Source organism: Spermophilus citellus (genome assembly GCF_964194105.1).
Source record: "Spermophilus citellus genome assembly, chromosome: 6".
Classification (NCBI taxonomy): Eukaryota; Metazoa; Chordata; class Mammalia; order Rodentia; family Sciuridae; genus Spermophilus; species Spermophilus citellus.
In genome coordinates this window covers 158,013,449-158,041,395 of record NC_138187.1, presented here as the reverse complement: position 1 = coordinate 158,041,395, position 27,947 = coordinate 158,013,449, and the positions used below count along the sequence as shown (strand labels likewise).

Here is a 27,947-nt window from a genome sequence, read left to right as displayed (position 1 = left end):
GACCAGGCACACCCTACCCAACTTCAGTTACCACTCAGTTAATCCCTATCATAGGGGATTGATTCACTGATGGGTTAAGGCTCTCATAACCCAATCATTTCACCAGAATGTTCTTGCATTGTGCACACAAGAGCTTTTTGGGGACACCTCACATACAAACCATAACATTCTGCCCCTGGTCCCCAAGAAGTTCATGACCCTCTTTCACAATGCAAAATACATTTAGTTCATTTCCAAGAGTCCTAATAGTCCCAACAGTTCTAAGATTGTTCAAAGTTCAAGTTCAACTTATTATTGCTTAAGGCAATCTCACATTGTGAGCTCCTGTAAAAACCAAAAGCAATTTACAAGTATCCAATATATAAAGGCACAAAGTAAACATTTCCGTTCAGAAAAATAGGGGCACAGAAAGAAGAGATGAGACCAAAGCAAGACTGAAATCCAGCTGGGCAAACAAGTCCTGTAATTCTGTGTCTGGCATCTGGAGTGCATGGCATCGTGATGTTCTCTCCAAAAGACTTATGGCCTTGTAGCCTTGTTGGTTGCAGCCCAAATGGCCTTTCTGTTGGCTTTCCTAGGAGGCTCAATTCCTGCAGAACTCCTAAAATGATGTCCCACATTATTGGCATTTTGTAATCTTGCAGGTCTCTTCTGCATCTTTGTCTTCCTCCTCACACCCCCATGCATCTCCTTCTCAGGGGGTGCTTGCAGGGACTCTGACCCTGCTGCACTTTGCCTGGCCTCCCAGGCCTTCCTTGGAAATCTTGGTGGAAGTCTCCATGATACCCTAACTCTAGCATCCTACATTCCTGCAGAATGGAACCAGCACCCTGTGGTTGATGCCAAGGTCTGCCCCCAACTAGAACAATAGCCAAACCTCCAGGGACCCTGGCTGCATCAGCCTCCCAATCCCTGGGTAGCTGATCATGTTGAAAAAACTTCCTAGGCCCCCTTGTGCAAGAAGAATACCCCACTGGTCTCTTCTCCAGAGAATTTTTATTTTTACTTCCTTAAGTCTGACATGGATAGAATCTTGCCAATTCAAGAGACACCCTCAAGCCATCTTTTTAAAGTCTCTGGGCAAAGTCTTTAGCATTTCTTTAGGGTAGTAAAGTCTTTAACAACTACAACTTCTTAGCCCCAGTTTTACTCCTGCCTTTTAGTCTCAAGTTTTTCAAATCTTTCTACTCTACTTTCTGCTACTGAATATCACAAAATAAACTTGGCTAAAATCCTCCAGCAATACCCATTCCACTTCCTGAATGCTGTGCTGCCTAGAAATTTCTTTGCCAGATTAAGAAGTTCATTGCTTTTTAAATCAACTCACAGAAAGTCTCAGGACACTGGCAAAATGCAGACAACTTCTCAGCCAGAACAAATGGCCTCTAGTCCATTTACCAATAGTGTGTCCTTTTCCTCTAAACACTCTTGAGCCCTCTCTTCACTGTCAGTGTTACTGTTGGCATTCTGGTCTTTGAGCTTCCACCAGAATTGGCATTAAGCTCCACTTAAAACAATCTAAAGCATTTCCAGCTTGCATTGCTACACATTTCAAAATTCCTTCAACCCATTCATAAGAGCTCCATGGATAAGATCACATAGTCGGTTAATCACAGCAATGACTCCATTCTTGGTACTAGTTTCTGTTTTAGTTAGTTTTTTTTTTTTTTTTTAAGAGAGAGTGAGAGACAGAGAGAGAGAGAGAGAATTTTTTTTTTAATCTTTATTTTTTAGTTCTCGGCGGGCACAACATCTTTGCTTGTATGTGGTGCTGAGGATCGAACCCGGGCCACACGCATGCCAGGCGAGCGCGCTACCGCTTGAGCCACATCCCCAGCCCTTAGTTAGCTTTTTTAAACTGCTGTGACTAACAGATCTGACAAGAACAATTTTGAAGGAGGAAAAACTTATTTGCAGGCTCAAAGTTTCAGAGGTCTTTGTCATAGACACCCAGCTCCACTCCTTAGGGCTCAAAGTGAAGCAGAACCTCATGGTGGAAGAGTGTGGCCAAGAAAAGCAGCTCATATAATGATTGGAAGCAGAGAGCTTATTTCTTATTTTGAGACAGGGTCTTGCTGAGTTGCGTAAGCTGGCCTTGAATTTGGGATCCTCCTATCTCAGCCTCCCAAGTAACTGGGGATTACAGGTGTGTGTGTCACTGTGCCTGACATATTACTCTTAAAAGCCTTTTTTGGGGAGAGGGGGCGGTACTGGTGATTGAACCAGAGTTGCTTAACCACTGAGCCACATCCCCAGTACTTTTTATTTTTTATTTTGAGTCAAGAGCTCACTAAGTTGCTTAGGGCCTCCCTACATTGCTGAAACTGGCTTTGAACTTGCAGTGTTCCTGCCTCAGGGAAGCTGAGGGATTATAGGCATGTGCCACCATGTCCAGCATAAAAGCCTTTTTTTAAAATACAATACCATTATTTTTGTTTATTTATTTACTTATGTGGTGCTGAGGCTTGAACCCAGTTCCTTACACATGCTAGGCAAGCCCTCTACCACTGAGTTACAACTCCAGCCCCAAAAGCCTATTTTTAACATCATGGAAACCACCACTAAAAGGTCATTCAAAAAATACCACATAATCTTTTCGGTAGTAGCACAGACAGTTAATTTGTGACTTGTATGCATCAGTAACTTGAGGAGAAATTGATGGCTAATCTTCAGTCTTTTTTTCCTTTATATTTGCAAATGCCCTATAAATAATACTAATGGATACAATATGAGTTTCAGCTCATTTTTAATACATAATGATACGATATTAAGAGCAAAATATGAAGAAAAGAAGTATAGAATTTGGTGTGGGAAATTTGAAAGCTTGTTTCTTTCAGTAATTGGACTGTTAAAAAGTTAATTGAGGGGCTGGGGCTATAACTCAGTTGGTAGAGTGCTTGTTTTACAGGCATGAGGCCATGGGTTCAATCCCCAGCACCAAAAAAATAAAAATAAAAATAGAAAGTAAATAAATAAAGTGGCTTGTCACTAATTCACTTAGAAAAAAAAAGTGAGGGACTGAAGTTGTGGCTCAGTGGTAGAGCGCTCACCTAGCATGCATGAGGCACTGGATTCAATCCTCAGCTGTGTTCTGTAGTCAGGAAACTAGAGAGGGCAGCAAACTTCAGGAGATTGCTCCCCACCTCCTTATCCAGCTTTACCCCTCTAACCTGGCTCCCTCATTTCAGAGAAGACTCATGTAAATCACCAGATTGCTCTCAAATAAAGCAATGTCTAGAGGGTTTTAGTTGCTTAGGGAAAACTAGTAGAGGATTGGTGGTGTGTGGCACCTTTTGTTTACCCCTCCTGGATTTTTTTTTTTACTTAATTTCTAAACTAATAAATAAAAAAAATAAAAATCATACATATTAATTGGTTTTCCCATGATGTTTTAATACATATATACATTGTATAATGTTTAAATCATGTTAAACATCTGTCTCCTCAAACATTTTTTTTATGGTAAAAACACTTAAAATCTGGCTTTTTTAACATAGGTGCATCATTATCCGAAGTCACCCTGCTATCAATAGCACCCCAGAATGGTTCACTCCTACTTACCATAACTTAGAACCCAGGGATCAACCTCTCCCCCCTCCCTAATCTTCACACTCCCAGCCATTCTATGCTAGATTTTTATGAGATCAACTGTTTTAGATTCCATATGAATGAGATCATGTGATACTACTTTCTCTCTGCCTGGCCTGTTTCATTTTGCATAATAACCTCTGGTTCCATTTATAGTGTCACAAATTACAGGATTTCTTTCTTTGTGTATGTGGGTGTCTGTTTGTCTGTCTCATTAGTATCTCACTGTGTGTATGCCACATATTCCTTACTCATTCATCAGTTGATGGACGCTTAGGTTAGTTCCATTTCTTAGATGTTGTGAATAGTGTTGCAGTAACAGGAGAGCAGGTGTCTCTGATGTGCTGATTTAATTTCCTTTGAATATATACTCAGCAGTGGGATTGCTGGATCATATGATAGTTCTATTTTTAATTTTTTGAGTATCCTTCATACTGGCAATACTATTTTCTACAATGGCAATACTAATTTATTTTCACATCAACAGTGTGTACTTGTTATCTTTAATGTTTTGTATAATAGTCATTTTTACTGGATGAGGTTGTATCTCATTATAGCTTTAATTTGCATTTTCCTGATGATTAGTGATATTGAGCATTTTTTATATACCTGCTATTTTTATGTCTTCTTTTGATAAATGTGTAGTTTGTTGTCCATTTTATAATAAAAATTTTTGCTGTCGAATTTTTTTAGTTCCTTATATATTCCGGATATTAACCCATATAAGATATTTATTTGTAATATTTTATCTGATTCTATAGGTTGTCTCTTCACTCTAATGATTGTTTCCTTGCTGTGTAGAAGCTTTTTAATTTGATGTAACCCTATTTGTCTATATTTGCTTTTGTTTTCTGTGCTTTTGGGGTATTCTCAAAAAGCAAAAAACAAACATGCTAATTCCAGCTGGCCATAATGGTGCACACCTGTAGTCTCAGCATCCTGGGAGGCTGAGGCAGGAGGACTTCAAGTTCAAAATTCAAAGTCAGCCTCTACAATTTAGCAAGACCCCATTTCAGAATGAAAAATAAAAATGGCTGCGGATGTAGCTCAGTGGTAAAGCATCCCTGGGTTCAATCCCTAGTACTGTAAAACAAAACAAAAGTAAAAATCTTGGTAATTCCAATGTCCTAAAGCATTTTCCCCATGTTTTCTTCTGGTAGTTTCAGGTCTCACATTTAAGTCTGGTGTCATTCTCCTAACATGTCTAGACCCAGCATTTCTAGCACCATATATTGATATTTCTGTCCTTTCACTAGTGCATGTTCTTAGCATCTTTGCTGAACATCAGTTGGCAGTAGATGTGGTTTATTTCTCTGCCCTATATTCTGTTGTATTGGTCTATACATATTTGTTTTTATGTCGGCACCATACTGGTTTTTGGTTGGTTGGTTGGTTGGTTGGTTGGTTTTTGGTACTGGGAATTGAATTCAGGGGCACTTGACCACTGAGCCACATCCCCAACCCTATTTTGTACTTGGAGACAGGGTCTCACTGAGTTGCTTAGCACCTTGCCATTGTTGTTTGGCTTTGAACTCATGATCCTCCTGTCTCAGCCTCCAGAGCTGCTGGGATTATAGGGTGCACCATCAGGCCCAGTTCCATGCTGTTTTGATTACCTCACTCTCGTGATATATTTTGAAATTAGGCAGTGTAATGCCTCCTGCTTTGTTCTTTTTGCTCAAGATTGCTTCAGCTCTTCAGGTGTTTTGTGGTTTCATACAGATTTTAGGGTTTTTTTTTCTTTCTAATTCTGTGAAGCATGTCACTGGTATTTTGATAGAGATTGCATTGAATCTATAGATCTCTTTGGGTACTATGGACATTTCAATAATATTGATTCTCCCAGTCCATAAAACAGGATGTCTTTCCATTTTTTGTGTCTTCTTGAATTTTTTTCATCAATGTTTTATAATTTCATTATAAATAGCCTTTACCTCTTTGGTTAAATTTACTCCTAGGTTATTTATTTGTTTGATATTATAAATGGGATTGCTTTCTTTCTTTCTTTTCTTTTTTTTTTTAAGTTGTGATGGACCTTTATTTTATTTATATGTGTTGCTGAGACTCAGAACCAAACTCCAGTGCCTCACACATGCTAGGCAAACACTCTACTATTAAACTACAGCCACAACCTGGAATTGCCTTCTTGATTTCTATTTCAGATAATTTACTAATGGTATATAGCAGTACTACTGACTTTTGTGTGCTTATTTTGTATCCTGCAACTTTTCTAAATTTATTTATTATTTTTAATAGTGGAGTCTTGGGGTTTTCTGCATGTAAGATCATATCATCTATACAGAGTAACAATTTGACTTCCTCTTTCCAATTTGGATGCTTTTTATTTCTTCCTCTTTGGTTAGGACTTCCAGTCCCTTCTGGAGTTTTATTAACTAGACAAGAAAATGGGGGAAAAATAGAGGTATTAGTTTCATTCTTGCATACTGAGAATGCCCTGCTCCCTGTCCCCAGCCCCCCCATTCAGGGTTATAATCCCATCTTCTCTTCAGGTTTTGGCAGTTGATCTCTTCCCTCCAGGCATAATTTTTATTAGTATTGATAATAATAGTAACTAGCTGGATATGATAGTGCACTCCTGTAATCCCAGCAACCCAGGAGGCTGAGACAGGAGGATTCCCAAATTTGAGACCAGCCTTAGCATCTTAATGAGGCCCTAAGCAATTTAGCAAGTCCCTATCTCAAAATAAAAACATTAAAAGGGCTGGGTATTAAAAGTGCCCCTGGGTTCAATCCCCAGTACCAAAAAACAAAACAAACAAAACCTCAGTAGCTAACATTTATCAAGTTTTTTATCCAAAGTCAGGTAACTTGCTAGGGACTTTTACATGTGTTATCTTATTATTCCTTATAATATCAGCACTGTTATTATTTCTCATTTTATGGATGAGAAAACCAAGACTGAGTGGCTTATGTAATTTGCTCATGGTCCCTGGTGTATACACAATGTTTGTGTCTCTTAAAAACTAATATTGACATCCTAACTCCAGAGAACAGCATTAGGAGATGGGGGCATTGGCAGGTAATTAGGTCATAAAAGTGGAGTCGTCTTGAATTCGAGATTAGTGTCCTTATAAAAGAGACTCCAGAAAGATTCCTTACCCCTTCCACCATATGGAGACCCAGAGAGTCTTCTCACACCTTGAACACCTTGACTCAGATTTCCGCTTCCAGAACAGGAAGAAATAAACTCTGTTGTTCATAAATCACCTGAGCTATGCATAGTATTTTGTCTCTTAGCAGCCCACACAGACTAAGATCCAGCCAGGGAATAGAGGGGCTAGTATCAGACCAGGTTGGAACTCTAGAGCCCACATGTTAACCATTATGCTGGACTTCCCTCCTCCATGGAGGCTAGAAAGGCAGAAGCCCCATAGCCTTCTGTGACAGCCCTGGGCCTACATGCCAGTTGCCAGTGGCACTATTAAAAATTACTCGGAGGCAGATTGTCTTTAAATGCAAGCATATATTCAATCATACCAATCATCAAATATAAGCAATAAGTACATAAGTATTGGGAGTGTGGGAGCACCCCAGCTAGCCTTGGTGCACACTAATTAAACACTATAAGCAAATCACATAATCCTAAGGCAACTATGAGTCCCCAAATACCTCCAATGCCCCGTGACTTCTCTTAGCCAAAGAGCAGATTTTGTCCTTGTCTGGTGCTTCTGTCCAGCCGATGGCTGGACATCAGGGAATGGTGGAGTGATCCCAGGGATGGACAGCAAGGCAGCCAGACTCATCAATGTCCTTAGAGCAAAACTTCACTGTGGCAGCACCAGCAATTTAAATACAGTTCCAAGTTGGTGGTGTACGTTGGTACGAAAGTCAATATCCGTTGGTACGAAAGTCAATATCCATTGGTTATATCGAGTGAGGTCATGTAATTGCAACTGGTCATGTTTTTTGCGCATGTCCATGGAGATGTGCTCCCTATGAATTGTAACCAGTCATTGCTAAGCGTGCCTGTGGCTAATGCCCCTTATATCTCTTTATCAGTTGCAAGCAGACATGACTAAGCAGTTCAATGGCTGCTGTTCCTTATGGCCAGCAACTTAGTGAGACCTGGCATATTCCAGTATGTCTGTGGCAGATGCTCCTTATAATGCCATATACACCAAATCTGTGCAGTTGGCATTTGAAACCCACCTCAGGCCTGTTTAAGTCTACCTTTGAAACCTTTACTCCTATTGTGGCCAACATCAATTCACCACTTTGGTTGGGCTAATTTCATTTTCCCTATATGAAAAAATTGTTTCACTTTGCCTCTTCAGGTCTACCTATCTTTTTCATGAAGTCTTCCCTGTCTGCAGAGAGACTTGAGTCTGTTACAATCCTCCATCCTTAGTGTTGTATTACTTACAGGATACAGTCTGCTTTATATTCTGTAATATGTGCGCACGCATGTGTGTGCACAAGTGTTTGAGAATCAGCAGTGCCTGGTACTTGGCCCATTCTGGGACTGATGTGCTTCCTTCATATGTGAAGGACATGCACATAGGAGACAGATGTTCCTTTTCAAGTCTTATCAGCACTCTTTCTAGAGGTTAGAATTGAGTCAAATCACTAAACTTTCCCATGCTTTAGTTACCTCATCTGTAAAATAGGGATAATTATAGTACTTTGTAAAGATTAAATGAAATCTGTGTCTAGAACATGGTGCACACTTAGTAAATATTAGCTGCTACTTTTTAAAATATATATATTTATTTTTTAGTTATAGGTGGACACAATGTCTTTATTTTACTCTATGTGGTGCTGATGATCGAACCCAGTGCCTCATGCATGCTAGGCAAACACTCTACTACTAGGCCAAAACCCCAGCCCCAGCTGCTACTTTTTTAAAACAGGAATGAGAGCACAGATTTTAATATGGACCTAAGCATGGGCTGTAGACTCCTAGCTATATTATTATCATTATAAAATTTCTACTAAATATTCATTATTATAACTAGATGATATGTAACACTGCATTACAAATTCTGCAAGCCCCTCTCATGCACATCACCAGCATTCAGTAAATGCTGGGGTGTTATTTTCAAAAAAACAAGATATAATTCAGATGCTGTTAAATTCATCAAGTTTTAACTGTGGGAATTTAGCCAAGTCCACTGCTTATAGCCTCCTGTGAAGACCTGAGATGGAAAGGAGTCATCCAGGCAGGAGAAACTGAGAAAGCAGCACTTGCAGGAAACTCTGCTGTGTTCTCTGAAGGGTCACACTCTGATCATATGGAAAATTAGTATATCACACACAATGGTTGATTTGGTTGTTAAGACAGTTTTAAAATAATTATTAATTAAAGTCAAGTTCTTTGAAAGTGGAATTCAGTTAAAATACTTTGTGTGAGCTGAGTGCTGTGGTGAATGTCTGTAATCCCAGTGGCTCCAGAGGCTGAGACAGGAGTTGCTTAGTGCCTCAGCAATGGGCAAGGCACTAAGCAACTCAGTGAGATCCTGTCTCTAAATAAGACATAAAATAGGGCTGGGGATTCTGTTCATTGGTCGAGTGCCCCTGAGTTCAATCCCCAGTACCAAAAAAAAAATACTTTGTGCAAAGTGAGACAAGGTGAAGGTTATTCAAGTTTTCAGATGCATCTGATACTGTCTTCATGTTGGATGAATGCTTGGGCGAAGTGAGGCATTTTTTTTGATTAGGTAAAGCTTAGTTTGTGTATTTTGTGGATTACAATGTTATAATTGAGGTGAAAAGCTGAATAAGTTACAGCTTTTCCTTGTGGTCTGGAATCTACCTCACCCTCATTCTTTGTAGTGAGATGCAAATGAGGCATTAAAATATCCAGTATACCTGGGAAGCAAGTATTTAGGTAGCACTGTTCTTTTTTTTTCCTGGTTTAATGTTGGTTGTTTTTTTTTTTTTTTAAGAGAATCTATGTTTTCTGAGGTTTTAAGTTTGTCTAGCAATTGCTAGCAAAGATAGGAAAGATAATGTGCTGAATGGCTGCAATTCAACATAAGAATAATGGTTTTCTTTATTTACCTTTTCATAATTTAAAGAGAACTAGAATTTCACTTATCTTTGTACTCCTTGTTCTTTTTCCATTGTAAAAACCCAGTAGGTGTTACTAGATTATTCCAAAATCCAAAACATTCTGAAAAGCTTTCTTCTGTTGCTACTTCTATGGTTTCTCATTCACATCTTAATTTATCTTTTCTTCTACTTAGAGTCCTTGAGTTTTGTAATGTATACTTTTAAGCTTAGCTAGAAACCTGCTTGGAATAATGGTTTTCCATGATTAAAAAAGTATTCTTCGAATTTTGTCCTCTTTATGGTTCTTTATTTCTACATCAACAACAAACATTTTGCTTTTGGGTGGGTATATGTAACATTAAGTCATGAGGACTTACTGGATATTTGTGTCAAGTTATTTAGGAGCCTGTATGAGGATGTTTGTGGCTGACTAGAGGAAGGCGGCTGGCCAGGAGCAGCGTTTGCAGGGCTCTGCCTGTGGGGGTGGGGTGGGGCGCTCGGGAGACCTTTTGCCCCCTAGACCATGTTTCTGTCATGGTTGTTTTGTCCTCCTTGCCATCTGATCCTGATTTTATGGTTGTCACGAAGAGAATGTTCAACAAGTAGAACCTGAGATTGGGGAGAGGGCCTCCACAGCCTCTCTGGTGAGGCGAGTTGATTCTGCGTGAACTGGGATTTAGTGTTTCCGCTTTGGTGCGTATTGCAGTTCTGCTGCCCCAGTGAAACGACTTGGAATACGACCACATCTTATTCAGACTTTATCAAGTTTTATTTTGGCTGTTTCTAAGTTAGATACTTGAGAGTGGGTGTTCTCTGAAGGCCAAGATATGGGGTTTGTTTTTGGTTTTGTTTCCTGGCCTCCTGCAGGCTAGGCAGGATCCCACCTGAGCTACATCCCAGCCCTGGGAGATTTGCCTCGCACTCTAGCAGGAGCCAAGTATGTTTTTGTTTAAAGACCATAGCCCAGGGGCTGGGGATGTGGCTCAAGCTGTAGCGTGTTCCCCTGGCATGCGTGCGGCCCGGGTTCGACCCTCAGCACCACATACAAACAAAGATGTTGTGTCTGCCGAGAACTAAAAAATAAATATTAGAAATTCTCTCTCTCTCCTCTCCCCTCTCTCACTCTCTCTTAAAAAAAAATAAAATAAAGACCATGGTCCAAGAAGGATAACTGTTGGGACAAAATCAGCATGAAATATTTAAAAAGTATTTAAAAATTATTGAAGATTTATTATTTATTGATATTTTCTTTAAAGAAAAGGCTTTTGAAAATTATTTTATTTAATTCTAATTGGTTTGGCCTCTGAATAAAAAGTCTATAAATTGTAATGTAATTGATGAAAAATAAAACTACTGTCATTGAATCCACATTTTTAGACAAAATAATTGAATTTTGAAAATTCTCGATTAGGCTTCAAAGTAGACTGCATTTGATGAGACCAATTATTAACACTGGGGCAACGTTCTTGATATCTACAATTAATGTTACTTTTGATTTTTATACTGATAGAGATTTAAAATGTATCCCCACCTTCAGCTCCCCCAGCAAACCTGCTTGGTGGAAGGAAATCGGACACCTTCCTTTTGATTCTTTCTACACACTTGTGAAAACCTCTGATGGAGTCTGTCCCTCTCAATTTACATGACCATGAGGAAGTCGGAACCTGGGGAAGTTAAATGACTTGCCCTGGGTCAGGCAGCTAGCTAGTTCCTGCTGGGACTGTGGACCATCTAAATGGTGAACAGAACGGTTCCTGCTACCTGTTTGGGTGCACAACCCTCTTGGTGAACTGTAGCTGAACTGTAGCGGTAAATGGTGGTGTCCGCACCACACCCTTGATCTCAGGTAATTTTCAACAGTCTGCCTTTTCTTTTTCCTTCCCAGTGCCGTTAGTAGATAACTACAGAAACTCAGGTGTAAACAACCCTGGGAACCCAGCCAGTGGGTGTCAGTCTAGTGTGGGGCAGGTGGGGTGGTAAGAGGCACATCCAAGGGCTGAATGTAAACATGACTGTCTTCAGTAGCTGCTGAAGTTTGGGAGTTTATTAATGTAGCTTTTGCTTCTGAGACTGGAGAAAATGAGTAAACGAGAAAGAGTCTCTATAGGAACAAGTTTTCCTAATATATCATCAGTTTTCAAAGAGCATGCCTTTTTTTGGAACCATGCTCATACAATTAATCACATAAGGAGAAAAAACCTTGAATTTGTCCTCCCAGACTCTGAAAGTGCAGTGTATTTTAAGAGTACAGAAAAAAAAAATAAGGTTATAATTCAAATTTAAGAGAGTCCTTTCTCAAGAGAAGGTATGCACTGGGGTTGAGATGGTGGACTTCTTAGATTTAGAAATGCAGTGTTTTTAATCTAGTCACTGTGGCTAGTTAAAACAGTCTTTTGAAGGTAAAAGTCAGAAGTTCTTAATGTTTGCATAAGGATTTGTGTAGAAAAAGACAAAAAGAAATAAACAAAAATAAAAGAAAAATTAAAAATTTAATTAAAAAATTTTTAACTTTAATTTTGTAGATTTCTTGAAGGACTTATTTGTAGTTGTCAGCTTCAGTTTAAATCAAATTGTTTTTTGTTGCCTTTGATTATGTTTCTAAAAATGTTTTTGCACCCTTGTATTCTGATGCCTTAAATGTTTTATGAGTTTAATATGCAGCACCTACCTGTAGGTGCTATTTGATATTGTTTTCTGGGTGCTTTTTTCTTGACTTATAAGCATTCTACTTAAGCAAGATTACCTGTTGTTACACTGACTGTGCTCTTAGGCAATTGCTCAAACGTGGTTATGATTCTTGTTTGCCCTTGGGCGGTTGCCAGCAGGGAGTAAGGCATTATGGGAAGCCGTTTTCTTACCTTTCACAACAGGTGTCTTTGTCGGTGCACCTTATTCAGATATCAGCTTAGGAAGCACTGAGTCACTGTAGTGAGGAAAACGTGAGAGCAGGAAGAACTGCTTTCACATCTAGAGAACGGTGCTACAAGATACTCTGACATCTTCTGGTGTCCAGGAATACAAGAGGAGGCTCACAGTGTCTTTCAAAGCACTACTGAAAAGATAAAAAGGAATTTAAAAGGTATGAACTGCCCGGGTGCCTTACAGTGCCTTGACTCCTGATTATCATTGAATTGTTACCTGGTTAGTCAGTGTTAAGATGAATGTGCTGGGGAAAAAATTTAATGAAAATAATGCTTTAAACACAAAGCTGGGGTGGGGGAGGGGGGGAAGTAAAAATGCCTTACCAGCTCAACAGGGGTCAAACACGAGTTGAAGCTGTTTTAATCTTGAGGATTTATTTTAAATATTGAAATTTTTTTCTTTAAGCCTATTAGACTTGCTTGTTTCCTAGCAATAAGAGGGTTTTCCCTAGTGTGCGCAGGCACTTTTAATCTAGAATGCTGTAGAAGTTGTAAAACTCTCCTGGTCACTTTTAAATGGCAAAAGGTACTAGTTAAGTCCTCATGTTAATCTGCGGAAGATGGAGATACATCAGGAAAATCTGGGGAAATAGACCTTTTAGGTCTCTGAGCTTTGTTTGCTCATTTTCTGAAAAGCAAATCAGTTTAGACAACACAATTCTGCTATTGTTAATGCTATTGGTAATGAAAACTAAAAATTCCAACCAGTCTCTGTATTTCTTTTGATTTATTAAAAAAAAAAGTCATCAAATTGATTTATAGTACTAACAAAAAGTATTTCTCATACCACTGCAGTCTCACCTATAATAACCAGGGAAGATATTCGGCTTCATCTCGAATATTGGATAAAGAGTTTTTGGAGGAACTTTTGTCTTCCCCCTTTTTTATTTGCTTAATGCCTTTTCATGGAATTAGCATACAGTATACATCCTGACAGTTGAGGCAGCTTTGGGACAATTCCTCTAGAAATGTGGAGGTTCCTTTACCACCTACAGCTGTACTTTAAAATACTTCTCGTGGCTGAGGCCCCAGCACACAGTTCATGGTCTCTGCTGATTGGGATAGTCAGAAGAAATCTCTAACCTTAAAAACAAAAGGTGATAAAACCATTTATCTATGGGAGAAAATAGTTTGTACATGAGTATTGTTTCCTGAGTAATCACAGAAAACTAAGTTCTGTTTAAAAATTTTTTTTTGTTAGAGAAATTATTATTAATTGACATTGCTATCGCAAATGAATTTTTTCATTTTTATAATTTATATTTGGTGCCATAATTTTTTAATGGAAATACTCAGAGGGGAAAAAAATAATCAAATAATCTGTTTCTCGTACTTTAGGAGATAAATTTTAACTGTGCCAAGAATTCTATAAATTCTGAGAAATTAAAATAGTTGACATGTGTTTATTTTTAGAGTAGGAAAAAATAAACAGAGTATTAAGAAAATCTACTTTTCCTCCCAGAAGATTTTTCATGTAAATAATACTGAAGTAAGAAGATGTACTATTACAGAAACATTTAATCACCAAGAACATAGCATATATCAATTTTTATTTTTTTGCTTTGTTTTAAGGGGCATTGATATAGGATATTTCTAGTTAGGAAACATCTCTCTCTTTCTCTCTTTTTCTTTTTAAGTTTAAAGATTTCTAAAAACTGAATTTTTCCATCTGCTGTGCTAAGAATGCAGAGGTGTTGATAATGTGTACTTCCTGCATAGATAAGAGGCCTCCTTTAGTTTTTTACTGGGGGTGAATTGCTAGACAAGACAGTGACCGCAGCTGCTTTTTCCCCCCTTTCTTTCTGGATTTTGACACTCAGCCCCCTGGAACTCGGGTGGGTGTGTGTCCTGGCAGTGCTGCAGTAGGAGTTTTCCTGGGAGAGTCTGGTCTGGAGCTGGGGCAGCCGCTGCTGCTGCAGGAAGGCCAGCTGGCAAGATGATGGAAGAAATCTCCATTATGGTGGCCTATGACGCCCACGTTTTCAGCCAGCTGCAAGATGAAGACTTCCTCACTAGTCTGGTGGCCATCAGCAAGCCCAGGTCTATGGTAGGTGGCGCCTTGCACTCTGCCCTGGGGCTGCTCTTTCTCTTCTAGATGGTAGTTACACTCCTGTAGCAACTGAGGCATTGCTGCCTAGGAATAGAAATAGAAGTACTGCTGTTGGCTTTGTGTCACAGGCCACAAGGTCTACAGGTTTCCAGTGACTTATTTACATAATTAAACACTGTAGGCTGGGATTGTGGCTCAGTAGAGTGCTCGCCTAGCATGTGAGAGGCACCGCATATAAATAAATAAAATAAAGGTCCATCAACAACTAAAGACAATTAAAATTACAGTATACATCATTGTACATTTTAAATGTTAGACTAATGCTTTCCTATGTAGTGAGATTGAGAGGAATTTTATACTGCCAAATATCACTTTGTTCAAAGCAGTTGCCTTGTATGTATGTATATGACTATTAGGTGAGACTACCTACATTTACAATTCAGTTCAGTCTATGAAGTGGGCTATGACATCTTTGTGAATTGACCTACCTAAAAATCAAATAGTTTTCGGGACCTTAAGTTATTACCAAGATGTCTGAAAGGAACTTCTAGTACAATTTGAGTTTGGATTTAATATTTGTAAGAAGCTTTTTATCATCCTTTCAGGGTCTTAGTGTACATGCCTGGTATAATAGAAAACTTAAGTTCTTCCTCCCTTGTGGTTGACATACACCTGTAATCCCAGCTGCTCAGGAGGCTGAGGCAGGAGGATTCCAAGTTCAAGGCCAACCTGGTAACTTAGTGAGACCCTGTCTCAAAATAAAAATAAAATAAAAAATAAGGACTGAGGTTGTAGCACAGTGGTAGAGTGCTTGCCTAGCATGTATGAGGCCCTGGGTTCAATTTGTAGTACTGCAAAAAAAAAAAAAAAAAAAAAAGGGTGGGGTGGGGGGTGGCTAGGCATGTAGCTCACTGGTAGAGCAACTATGGATTCAATCCCCAGTACCATAATAAATGAATAAATATCCTGTTAGGAAAATGTTTATAATACTCTTTGTTCATTATATTTAATAGTATTATGGGCTGGGGATGTGGCTCAAGCGGTAGCGCGCTCGCCTGGCATGCGTGCGGCCCGGGTGTTCGATCCTCAGCACCACATACAAACAAAGATGTTGTGTCCGCCAAGAACTAAAAAAATAAATATTAAAAATTCTCTCTCTCTCTCTCTCTCTCTCTCTCTCTCTCTCTCTCTCTCTCTCTCGCTCTCTTTCACTCTCTAAAAAAAATAAAAAAAATTATATTTAATAGTATTCATTGCAAACAACATAATGAAAGAGAATGTCATATCAGTTAAAACTGATATGTATAAAACCCTGCTTCTCTATTTTAAGGCACAGGAACCTTAAAAACATGACAGTTTTTTTAAGCAATAAATTGCAACAACAATAAACAAGTTTGATTTAAAAAAAAAAAAAGGGTTATTTCAACCAGATACTATATTTCAACTTTGTTTAGCTTCTGATTTGAATAAACTATAAAAATGTTATAGGGGAAATTTGTTCACTAGTTATTTAAGGATATTAAGGGAATTATTTAATCTTTTTGTGCAGTAATGGTACTATGATTTTTCTTTTCACTGACTTATGTCGATACTATGATTTTTTTTTTTTAAATGCCAGTTCAGAGATACATTTGAATAGTTACGGTTGAACTGTCTGCTGGGATTCAGAAGGATCCAGTGGAGGGACTGGTGATGTAGATGAAACTAAATGACCATGTTGATTATATCGAAACTGGGTGAAGAGGTCATAGGGATTCATTACATTTTCTACTTTTGTAAAAGCTTGAAAGATAGTTTAAAAGAATCAGATGGGGGGCGGGAAACAGAAACAAAACAAACGTGAAACCAGAGCATGCTTCTGCACGTGTTTGCTGACATGGAAACATCTGGCCTATTGCTTGTCTTACAATATGGGTAATTTCTTTTTTAATAATTTTGTTCTTTTGTGGAGATATTACCAAATCCTAGTTAACCACAGTATTTACACTGACTCAGTAGAAGGTAGTCTACCTTGGTGTCTATTTAAATTTCATTTTAGGCATTAGGGATGTCACTTAGTGGTAGAGTGCTTGCGTAGCCTGCCCAAGGCTCTGGGTTTGATACCTGGTATTGCAAAAACCATTAGTTTAATAATATTTTACCATGAAAATTTATCCAAAGAATTCAGACTTGTTTTATTTTGTCTGATAGTCCCACCAGCATCCTCTTAAATGGTCTGAGCTGACACTTTAAAGACAGAAGTTTTGGGCTGGGGATGTGGCTCAAGCATGCTCGCCTGGCATGCGCGGGGCACTGGGTTCTATCCTCAGGACCACATACAAATAAAATAAAGATGTTGTGTCCACCGAAAACTAAGAAATAAATATTAAAGGATTCTCTCTCTCTCTCTCTCTCTCTCTCTCTCTCTCTCTCTCTCTCTCTGTCTGTCTCTCTCTCTCTCTCTGTCTCTCTCTCTCTCTCTCTCTCTCTCTTTCTCTCTCTGTCTCTCTCTCTCTCAAAACCAAAAACAAACCAGAAGTTTTCTAGAACTAAGGGGAGACGTGAGAACACTTATAGGCTGGGGATACAGCTCCCCTATAAAGCACCTACGAAGAAAACCAAAGGCCCTGGTTTCATCCCCAGCACAAAAAAGCCAAAAAGCAAAACAGTGAAATGTGAAGTAGCACCTTAGAGGACAGGATGACAGTGACTGAGTAGTAGGGAGCATCCTCTCCGTGTATGTTTGATCGTGTGCGTGCGTGCATGCGTATGTGTGTGTGTGAGAGAGAAAGGAGAGGGAATGGGTGCAGAGAGAAAAATGAATATGTAAATGAACAGTAATGCACTTACCAGGACACACTCTCCTATTTGTAGATTATTAGTATGTATTTGATATAGAATTTGGTCACTAATATGGGAAGCATTGAAGAGACACAGAATATTGCTTTGTATATCAAACTTTTAAATAGTCTAGATGTTGAAGTATTAAATCACACAACTTTTTGAAGATATTTAGATTTCTTTAAACATAGTTGACATTTTAAGATTATCATTGGAAGGTAATAGTTGGTTTTGGTTCATTTGGAAAAGTTATAATAAAGTTGTTATAAAATTTGTATCATTTGCTTTTGATTCCATATTGAATGTTTTGCTTTGCTTGAGACAAACCATTTAAATCATATGAAAGAAATCCTTAGGTTTTCTGCTTTTCAAACTAAGCTTTTCCTGTATGTGAAGCAAATTACTCATGCTAACTTATGAAATGCTGTTTTGGTTTGACTATTCTGAAGGGGATTTAGAAGTTGTCTTAATACAGGATTAATTAAATATCTTTCTGTAATTGGACTTTGTCTTATTAAAAGAGGAAATATTTTGATTCCTTTAACAGTAAAAAACCAGTTAAATACAGTAGTTCTCAGACATGTATATGATGAATTATTTATTTATTTGTTTGTTTATTTGGGAGGCACTGACTGAACCCAGGGCCTCACACATGCTAAGCAAATGTTCTACCAATGAGCTACATCTTCAGCACTTTATAAAAAAATTTTTATTCATTTATTTATTTAGTAGCAGGGATTGAGCCCAGGGGCTTAACCACTGAGCCACATCCCCAGCTTGTTTTTATTTTTTTATTTAGAGAGAGGGTCTCACTAAGTTGCTTAGGGTCTCACTAAGTTTCTGAGTCTGGTTTTGAAGTTGAGATCCTCCTGCCTCAGCCTCCCAAGCCTCTGGGACTACAGGTGTGCACCACCATGCTTGACTCTAGTCCTTTTAAAAAATTTGATTTTGAGACATGGTTCTTCAAATTTTAGATGTGCTACTTACCAGAAATTACTTTATTTCTCTGAGTCTTGGTTTCTTCTTCTGAAAAATGAGAAATGTAATAGTACTACCTCATTGCTTTACTCTGAGAACAAGTGAGAGCATCTATAAAGGACTCAGCACAATGAAAGCCCTTTCTGATTGTCTCCCTTCCAAAGAGGGTGCATGGTCTGGCTGTTGGAAGGGGGTCTAAAGGAAGAAGTGGGGATGTAGAAAAAGGAGGAGAGAGAACAAGAGGAGAAAGTAGACTAGTGGGGTGAGTTACTCTGCTTGATTAGGGAATCACTATTGAGGTATCAGTACTACAGGAAACTTGAGGCTTTCTGCCCTGATGGTGCAGAAGATCGTAGGAGTGAACTCAGGACAGTGGGGAGGCCACATAGAGCCAATAGGAGTAAGTGAAATGGGCCAGGCCATCTGCTCAGCAGATGGGATCAATTACTGCAGCAATAATCTGGCAGTGATAGACAGGCAGGGGCCACATTGCCCCTGGAAAAAAAAATTTAAAAGGCAACAAAACAATGCAGGCCTAAAGAATGAACAAGTATCTGGACATAGGCACTTGACAGTGGTGGCATGAATAAACAAATTAGTCTGGGGAAGTGGCTCAGTCTTAAAGTACCCTTTAGTTTAATCTTCAGTACCAAAAAAAAAAAAAAAAAAAACAACCAACCAACCCCCCCCCAAAAAAAAACACACACAAAACAGAGAGAGAGAGAGAGAGAGATGAAATTAGTTTTGACATGTTGGTTAGTTCTTAGAATGGACAGATAAGGTCATATTGTTTAGAAGAAGCAGCAATTGCTCTTTATGGGAAGAGTAAGTAAAAGAGAAACATTGAAAATTACTGCAAGCTTCCCATTTTATCAAATTGGAAAGATTGCTGCAGTGTTAACTTGAATGGGAAATTTTGAGATCATGAATACCATGTAGAAAAGTTGATCCATTCTGGCTTTACCATGTTCCACATCTAGAAATTTGAGGTCATGGCATCTCTGTAAGAGAATTGACTGATCATGGTTAGAACACTGTCCTTTAATAAAAGTTGCTCAACCAGATAACACATGCTATTATTGGATAGATGTTGTTAACTGACAGATACCAAAATAGCAGGCTTACGCCAGCAAAGGAAGGGCACTCTTTCTGGGAGCTAGTTTCTCTTTTCTATAAATGGGAGATGAGGGTAAGCATTCTGTAATTACTTCCTCCTTATCGGGTTGGCACATAGATTGCATCAAGCAAGCCAAATTAAAAACAAAAAAATCAGAGTGATTCCATATGCCAGAGATGGGGAAAACAATAAAATCAATAGTTATTTCAAGTTATCACCAGGTATATGTTTCAAATATTGAATAAAGCCAGCTAAGATCCATCCATTTTTTAAAAATATGAACTTACTTTATTATGGTTATTGCATGTATGTATTTTGGCACTAGCTTATCAATTTCATCTTCAGCCAAGAAACAAAATCTTCCCTCGTTTGGTTTATTGGTTCAGATGAGTTAAGGTTCTTATGATTGCAAGTAATAAAATCTTGTGCTATCTTAAGCAAGAAGAATTCATCATACGTACACACCGGGGTGTGTTCTCTTCAATGCAAGGGCAGGCTTTCCGCTGTAGCAGCGCTGGTACTGTCTGATGCTGGCAGGCTTTCTCTCTGTTTCTTGCCATCTAATTAACTTCTCCCTTTGCATCTACTTTGTTTATCTCTCTGTCCCCAAGTTCTCAGCTTTCTTATTCCCATGACAGGATACTGCTGCCAGTTCTGCCATATGCAGAGAGTTATGTTGCCACCTTTGAATCAAAACTCCAGATTCCTTTGAAGAGAATCTGAGTGAGTTGTGTCAGGTGAAGAAAGATGGTATAGAGCAGAACTCAAGAGCTCCAGAGATTCTGGAGCCACACTAACTGGGTCAAGTTCTATCTCTTCCCCATTAGCTCTTGACTTGGAGCTTCATTTTTCTCATATGTAAAATTGAAATCATATTAGCACCTACTGTGTTGTTGTAAGAATTAATATATGCAATTATTAATTGCATATATGCAAATTATTATAATATAATATATGCAAAGCCTTAAAAATGCCTAGCATAGAGTAAGAAGCATACATATATTAGTTATCATTCTAAACTCATTCTTACTTTTCAAGTCTTTTTTTTTTTTTTTTTTTTTTTGCAGTGCTAGGGATTGAATCCCAGGGTCTCATACATGCTGAGCAAGTATCTACCGTTGAACTACATTCCTCAGCCTTATTCAAAACCTTGAAATAAAAGGAGATTAGCGTTTAGAAAAACTGTATAAATAAATTCACCATCCAAAAATATTTAGGGTATTTATGTATTAAATATGAAATTCTTAAACTAGCTTCTATTACAAGGGAACTGTACTTAATTCTGTTTTGATGTTGAAAAGTACTCTTTTTAAACTTGCTAGTAGTGTGGGGTTGATTTGTGAGTCAATTAAAAATATGGGAGGCTGAGGCTGGAGGATAAGGAGTTCAAGGCTAGCCTCAGCAACCTAGTGAGACCCTGTCTCAAAAAATAAAAAGGCTGGGGAAGTGGCTCAGCAGTTAACTACCTTTGGGTTCAATCCCCAGTACCAAACAACAATAAAAATCTTAATAGAAGACATTATAGGAACAATCAACATTAAATATATAATACATTAACTTTTATTAATTTGTTTCACAAAATTATAATTTATCCACTATGATTAAAAATTTTACTCTGGGTTTTTTGTTTTAGCAACTCAAATTTGTGTTCAGTAATTGAACAACACTATTCATTGTTCTACCATATGCTTTGTTGTATGACTGGCATTAGGATCTTAGTGTAATAATATATAATACAGTAACTTTCATTAAGCTGTTTCATAAAGTTATAGCTTTTCCACCATGGTTAAAAATTTTAGTCCAATTTTTTTGTTTTGTTTCAGCCACCCACATTTGTATTTAATAATCAATCAAAATTTTTTTTTTATTTACCGTGTGCTGTGTTTTAGTACTGGCACTAGAAATTTGGGTAGAGAAAGATATACATACTATGAATCTCAGAGTAGGGAAAGGTAAGATACAAAATAGTCAAATCACATACCAGCTAGTAATAAATGCTATGCAGAGATTTAAAGTGGATTGATGTAATCAAATTAATCGGGTGATTAATTGGATGCTTTGTTTTAGATAGTCAGCAAGGGCCTCATTGGTGCCATTTGAGATCTGATTGATATCCATGGGAAAATTAGGAAAAGTATTTTAGGCAGAGGAAACCTCTGAGAGAGGCCCCCACAGAACAGGTGAGTCAGTGTGGTTGGAACACCGTGAACCAGGAACAGACTAGTAAGAAGTCAGAGGCCAGGCTATGATTAATGCTTTGTAAGCCAGGTAAAGCAGTTCAGATTTTATTACTTACATGCTGTCACTGTATTTTAAAAATCCAATGATCCACATTTTAGGAATGGTTAACAGAAATTTATATGATTGAATTATTAGAGAAGCAAGGATTTTTAGCAGACTGAAATATTGGTAGATGGCTTCTTTACACTCTAAAAATCGTTCATTTTTTAAAAATTAAATTTATTTTTAACTGATACATAAGCACATAAAAATGTACATATTATGCAGTATCACATGATGTTTCGACACATGTAGATATTATGGAATGTTTAAATTGGTTCAGTATATCTGTCTCCTCAAACACTTATCATTCTTTTATGGTAAAAACATTCAAATCCTTTCCTCTAGCTTTTTGAAACATCATTATTCTCTGTAGTCACCTTACTGTACAACAGTATGCCATAACCTCTTCTCCTAACTGTAGCTTAGCACCATTGAACAGCCTCTCCCCATTCTTTCCTACCCTCTATTCTCCCCTGCCTCTGGAAACTACCATCCCACTTTCATCTGCTGAGATCAACTTTTTTAGATTCCACACATGAGTGAGATCATGCAGTACTTATCTTTCAGTGTCTGACTTATTTCATTTAGCATAATGATCTCCAGTTTCATCTGTATTTTCACAAATGACAGGATTTTTTAGAAGACTAATTAGTTGCCCATTTGTGTATATGTACCACCTATTCTTTATTCATTCATCAGTTGATGGACACTTAGGTTGTTTCCATTTCTTGGCTATTGTGCATAGTTCTACAATAACATGGAGGGCAGATGTCTCTGACATACTGATTTCATTTCCTTTAGCTATGTAGTTAGCAGTGGGATTGCTGGATCATATGGTAGTTCTATTTTTAATTTTTTGAGGACCCTCCATACTGTTTTCTATAATGGCAATGCTAGTTTATTTTCGTACTAACAATGTACAAGGGTTCCCTTTACTTCACGTCCTAGCCAGCACTTGTTATTCTTAGTGTTTCTGACAATAGCCATTCTTACTGGAGTGAGGTTATATCTCATTGTTGTTTTGGTTTGTATTTTTGTGATGATTATCTTTGTAGCCCAGAGAGTCTCAACAATTTTGAAGTCATGGTTTTCTTTGGCAATCTGGTTAAATCTTTGAACCCCCTTACCAGGAAAGTGTTTTCATATGCATGAAATAAAAGATACAAGATTATATTGAAATAGTTATCAAAATAAAGCCAGACTTATGATATAGTAAAATGTTCTTCTTTATTAACAATTAAATAACGATATGGTAGTCAGTTTGGTAACTACTTTAATTATGTAGTACCCCTAATGTGAATGAAAATATTTGTAATTTCTGTTAGTGATATTGAACATTTTTTCACATACTTGTTATAGAAACCCTCTTATCTCTGACAGGGCTATAGTTGTTCAGTTAATAGAAAAATCTGGTTCAGGAAAAGGAGCAAAACAAATGGTATATACTAACTTAAATATTTATTTAAAAACATGATTCATTCTCAATTTTGTCTTTGTGCTCTCTCTTTCCGTAGGAATTCTGAAATCCATGTATGTTCTATTTTCAGTTTCTTTAAGAGGAAATTAAATTTGTGAAGCAGACTAATGGCAAAAATTTATAAATTTTGTATTAATTTTTTTTGTTTACATTTTGGATGGTAGCATTTCCACCATTTAATGGGAGAGTGACTTTTTTATTTTATCTCTCATCTTTGTTAAGTCTTTCTAGTCAGCATAGCTTTTATAGAAATAGTAAATTTTTATTTTCTGTTCTTTTCATTATGAACATAGACAGGTTTGGGAACAAATGCAGTTAGCTCTTTTTAAACATAAACTAAATTGTGGGAACAGCCTGGTAGCCACAAGAGTTCACACCCAGGGTATTAGATTTCATTATATGAGAAGTCAACAACATTAATCAGGCAAGGTTTTTAAAGACTATAAGATCATGTTGTTTTGCTACATGTGGTTTCATGGCAGGTGACCATAAATCTCAGTGGGATGTAGTGCTCCCCACTTATCTTTTTTATAAAAAAAATATTTTTTTAGTTATAGTTGGACACAATAACTTTATTTTATTTATTTATTTTATGTGGCGCTGAGGATGGAACCCGGGTCCTCACACATGCTAGGCGAGCGCTCTACCACTGAGCCCCAGCCCCTCAGCACTTATCTTTCCCTCACAGTCTTTGAATGGTGAGGGCTTGGCTGGTCTTGGAGGGTGTAGCTGAGTTTCATCGGATGTGCTGTTATTCCTAAGGAATCATCATGGAATTTGAAAGTTCTCAGAGGAAAGTTTCCCAGTGGCAACATTTGAGATGTATATGTAGATATAATATATAGTTATTGACCTTTTATGTGTTCATTATAGTTAGATTAGCTGTGTAAAACATACCTGTATTTTTCAATAGCACACATAGTTTATATTCAGAAAATTATATATTCACAGATTTGTTATCATAAAATGACATATAATGATTAAAAAATGCAGTAAAACCTGATTGCAACTTCAAACTTACCAAACATAACCTTAATCCTTTTCCTTTTACCTGGAACTTTGAAGTAATGGTCATTCTTCTTTTCTATCTTTCCAAAGGTTATTAAAAACAAATCTTGCCAGTGAAATTCTAGGGCATACCAGTATCATTATCCCAACCTGATTATCTTTGTAGCCCAGGGATGTGCAATAGTTTTGGAGTCATGGATTTCTTTGGCAATCTGGTTAAGTCCATGAATAAAGTAAAATATTAAGATTATAGAGGAAATCAATTATACAGAAATCTAGTTATCAAATAAAAATCAGTTTTATGATAAAGTAACATGCTAAGTATTTTGAGATATATACAATGCCTATAATGTAAGTGAAAACATCTTAACAAATCACAACTAACACAGAAGATTATTGCCTACATTTATAACTGCAGGAGCCGGCAAATTTTAATTAGGAAAATAGATGCTTTTTTTCCATCTTAGCTCAAGGACAGACCCATGAGCCTTTTTTTTAAAAAAAAATAAATCTTTTTTTTTTTTTTTTAGGTGTAGATAAACACAACACATTGCCTTTATTTATTTATTTTTTATGTGGTGCTGAGGATCGAACCCAGGTCCCTCCCGTGCTAGGCGAGCGCTCCACCACTGAGCCACAATCCCAGCCCCTATGAGCCTGTTATGTAACCTGTAGCTTATATCATCTGACACTAAGTTTTTAAATGACTTCTCTGTTGCTGGCTAGGAGAAATCTTAACCATGCCTTCAGTTTTTGTTCTTCTTTAGCATCAGAATTACACCTGTGCCACTTGTGTGATTATGGCTGGTCCCTCGATAACCAGTGTCCTCTGTTGAGCAGAGCCCTGTGTCTGTCATGGTTTCTCTGTCCAGCGTGTTGTGTGCATAGTGTCCACTGCCTACACAGGGAATGGTGCTGAAGAGTAAAGTGCCACTTGAGTGTGATCATGGTCTGCTGTGTGTTTGTTACAAATAAATACAGAAACATGTACACTTAAGAATGGAAAGTTATTTTTAACTATTTTTTTTATCATTTGGCTCATGTACTAAATTCTTATAAAATAGATTGTGGAATCAGGTTTGAGTTTAGCTGTGTTAAAAATAATGCAGTGGTTAGCTGGGTGCAGTGGCACACACCTGTAATCCCAGTGAGCTTAGAGGCTGAGGCAGGAAGATCACAAATTCAAGGCCAACTTCAGCAACTTATTAGCAAGATCCTCAGCACTTAGCATGTCCCTGTCTTTAAATGAAAAATAGGAACTGGGGTTGTGACTCAGTGGTAGAGGGCTTGCCTTGCATGTGTGAGGCACTGGGTTCAAATCTCAGCACCAAATAAAAGTAAGTTAATAAATAAAATAAAGGTGTTCATTTGCAACTAAAAAAGAAATTATAAAAAGAACTAAAATGTTGGCAAATAAAAAAAAATAAAAAGGACTGGGAAAGTACTCAACAGTGGAGTGCCCCCGGCTCAGTCCCCAAAGCCAGCAAAAAGAGTGTGGTGGTTATTTCAGATACAACGTAACCTATGCAGTAGTTCATTTAACATGCCTGCCTCCTATCTGCACAGCACTGTTAAGTTTTGAGAGATCTCATAGAGATGGCAATTGAAGTTTGAGGAACAGCCATGTAAACTGTCATTATGAGCCAGTGACATGAGCAGCATTAGAAATGTGTGTGGCAGATGTCGCATCCTGAAATGGGATGTTCTGTTGCTTTTCTGGGTTCTCTGCTGAAGTTCCTTGTGCTTACAGGTGGTTTTGTTCCTGGTTCTGCCTACTACAGCTCCTGGCACATGTTGTCGGCAGGCAGGAAGGTTCTAGTGAGTAAGCCCAAGAGTGGTGGGAAGGGTGGCCATTAGTAAGCTGTTTTCATAAATATGTGGACAGGCTTTCTGGTATTTTGATTTTTAAACTTCTAAAGTTTTACTTTTTGAATAAGTAATATGCTCGCATGTGTTCAAAGTATCAACAGCTATAAAGTAATGTCTAGTGGTTTCCCACCCTTTCCTTTTGTCCCAGCAGTGCTTCTGAAGCTTTTTAGAGGTGTCCTTCAGAAATGTTTTATGTAAGGAAGCCAATTTGTGTGTGGGCACCCCTCTCTTTAGAACTTTTTTTCCCCTGGTGCTGGGGATCAAACCCAGGCTCATGGCTGCTAAGCCCACATTCCACCTCAGCTCCACTCCCAACCGTCTCTTTGTACAGAACTTTTGGTCTCTCTCATCTTCTGTATTTTGCTCTTCTATTTTTTTTCTGCATCAGTTGATGAAGAGTGTCCTTGTTCATCCTAAAGCTGTGTGACTGTTTCACTGAATGTATTTCTATAATAAATTTAACCAATTTCCAGCATATGGGTATGCAGGTTTTCAATATTTTGCTTTTTTGGTACTGCAGTAAGTAATCTTGTATATCATCATTTCACAAAAGTGGGTGTGAGTTTACCTGCAGGTTAAATTTATAGGAGTTGAATTGCTGGGCTAAAGGATACTTGTAATTTTGATACTTAAGGCCAAATTGCTCTCCTTAAATTAATATATCCACTAGCAATGTGTATCTATGCCTGTTTAAAGTTGGAAACTCTTTATAGTTGTTGATGGACCTTTATTTTATTCATTTTATATGCAGTGCTAAGAATTGAACCCAGTGCCTCACACATTCTAGGCAAGTGCTCTACCATTGAGCCACAACCCCAGCCCAAGTTGGAAACCCTTGATCAGGATTCTAAAGAAAAAATAAGAGATTGTCAGATTATCAGGTGAGGAAAAGATGTTCTAGACTGAAAGAATAGCACCTTCAGAGGCACTCGGGAGAGAGGAGCCACGTAAGGGAAATTTGACTTTTTGCGTATATCTAGAACTGATGTTTTGGTCCGGTTTTGTATCACCATGACCAAAATATAGACAAAAACAACTTAGAGGAAGAAAAATTTATTTAAGACTCATGGGTTCAGAGTCTCAATCCATAATTCCTTTTTTTCTGGACCCAAAGAGAGGCCCCACATCTTGAGGGAAGGGCCTAGCATAGCAAAGCTGCTCTGCTCACGATGGGGTTAGGAAGCACAGAGGGAGGGGGGGAGGGAGGGAGGGGAAAGGGACCTAGGGAAGATGAGCCCTTCCAGAGCGTGTCTCCCACTGACCCATCCTCCAGCCACACCCCCCCTGCTACAGTTACCACCAGTCAACCTGGAAGGGACTGATTATGTTACAGCTCCTAGAGTCGAACCGTATCACCTCCGAATATTCCTACATTAACAGGAACTTTTCAGAGACATTTCATATCCTAACCATGCCAATTGAGAAGGCCGGGGAGTAGTGAGAGTGGGAGTTGGCCATGAAAAGTGTTGAGTATAACTGATAGTTTTAACTCTATAGATGAAGGTTTTGAATAGGGAATGATATGAAAAGGTTGATATTAATGCATGTCATAAAAATATAGCCATTTGTATCTATTTTTTTTAAAGTGAAGTTTGCCAACTAGATCTATACCCTAAAGATTCTTCTTGCGGTTTAAAGGTTTTTTTCTTCACTAAGGAGTAAATAATATGTTAATTATTGTAAAATTTGAAAATACAAATAAAAGCACAAAACAAAAAATAATCATAAGTTTAACAGTTAGAGATAACCTTCCTTTTTTATTAACTCCTGCTGCTGATAAAATAGTTAAAGAAAATTAATATATGCATCAGGTAGACTAAAAAG

The 27,947-nt window shown here is 37.9% G+C and overlaps 1 protein-coding gene across 9 annotated transcripts in view; it reads left to right on the top strand.

Moving 5' to 3' along the window:
• Window positions 1-27,947, top strand: part of RABGAP1L (RAB GTPase activating protein 1 like) — a 647,569-nt gene that overhangs the window by 549,512 nt on the left and 70,110 nt on the right. For 2 of the 9 annotated variants that reach the window (XM_081298901.1, XM_081298895.1), the window contains exons 1-2: window positions 12,560-12,679; window positions 14,342-14,568. The exons of the other annotated variants lie outside the window; for them this stretch is intronic. In XM_081298901.1, coding sequence (XP_081155027.1) covers window positions 14,458-14,568 — 111 coding nt within the window. In that variant the 5' untranslated portion in view covers window positions 12,560-12,679; window positions 14,342-14,457. Of the gene's footprint in view, window positions 1-12,559; window positions 12,680-14,341; window positions 14,569-27,947 lie in introns of those variants that run through there. 9 annotated transcript variants of the gene reach the window in all.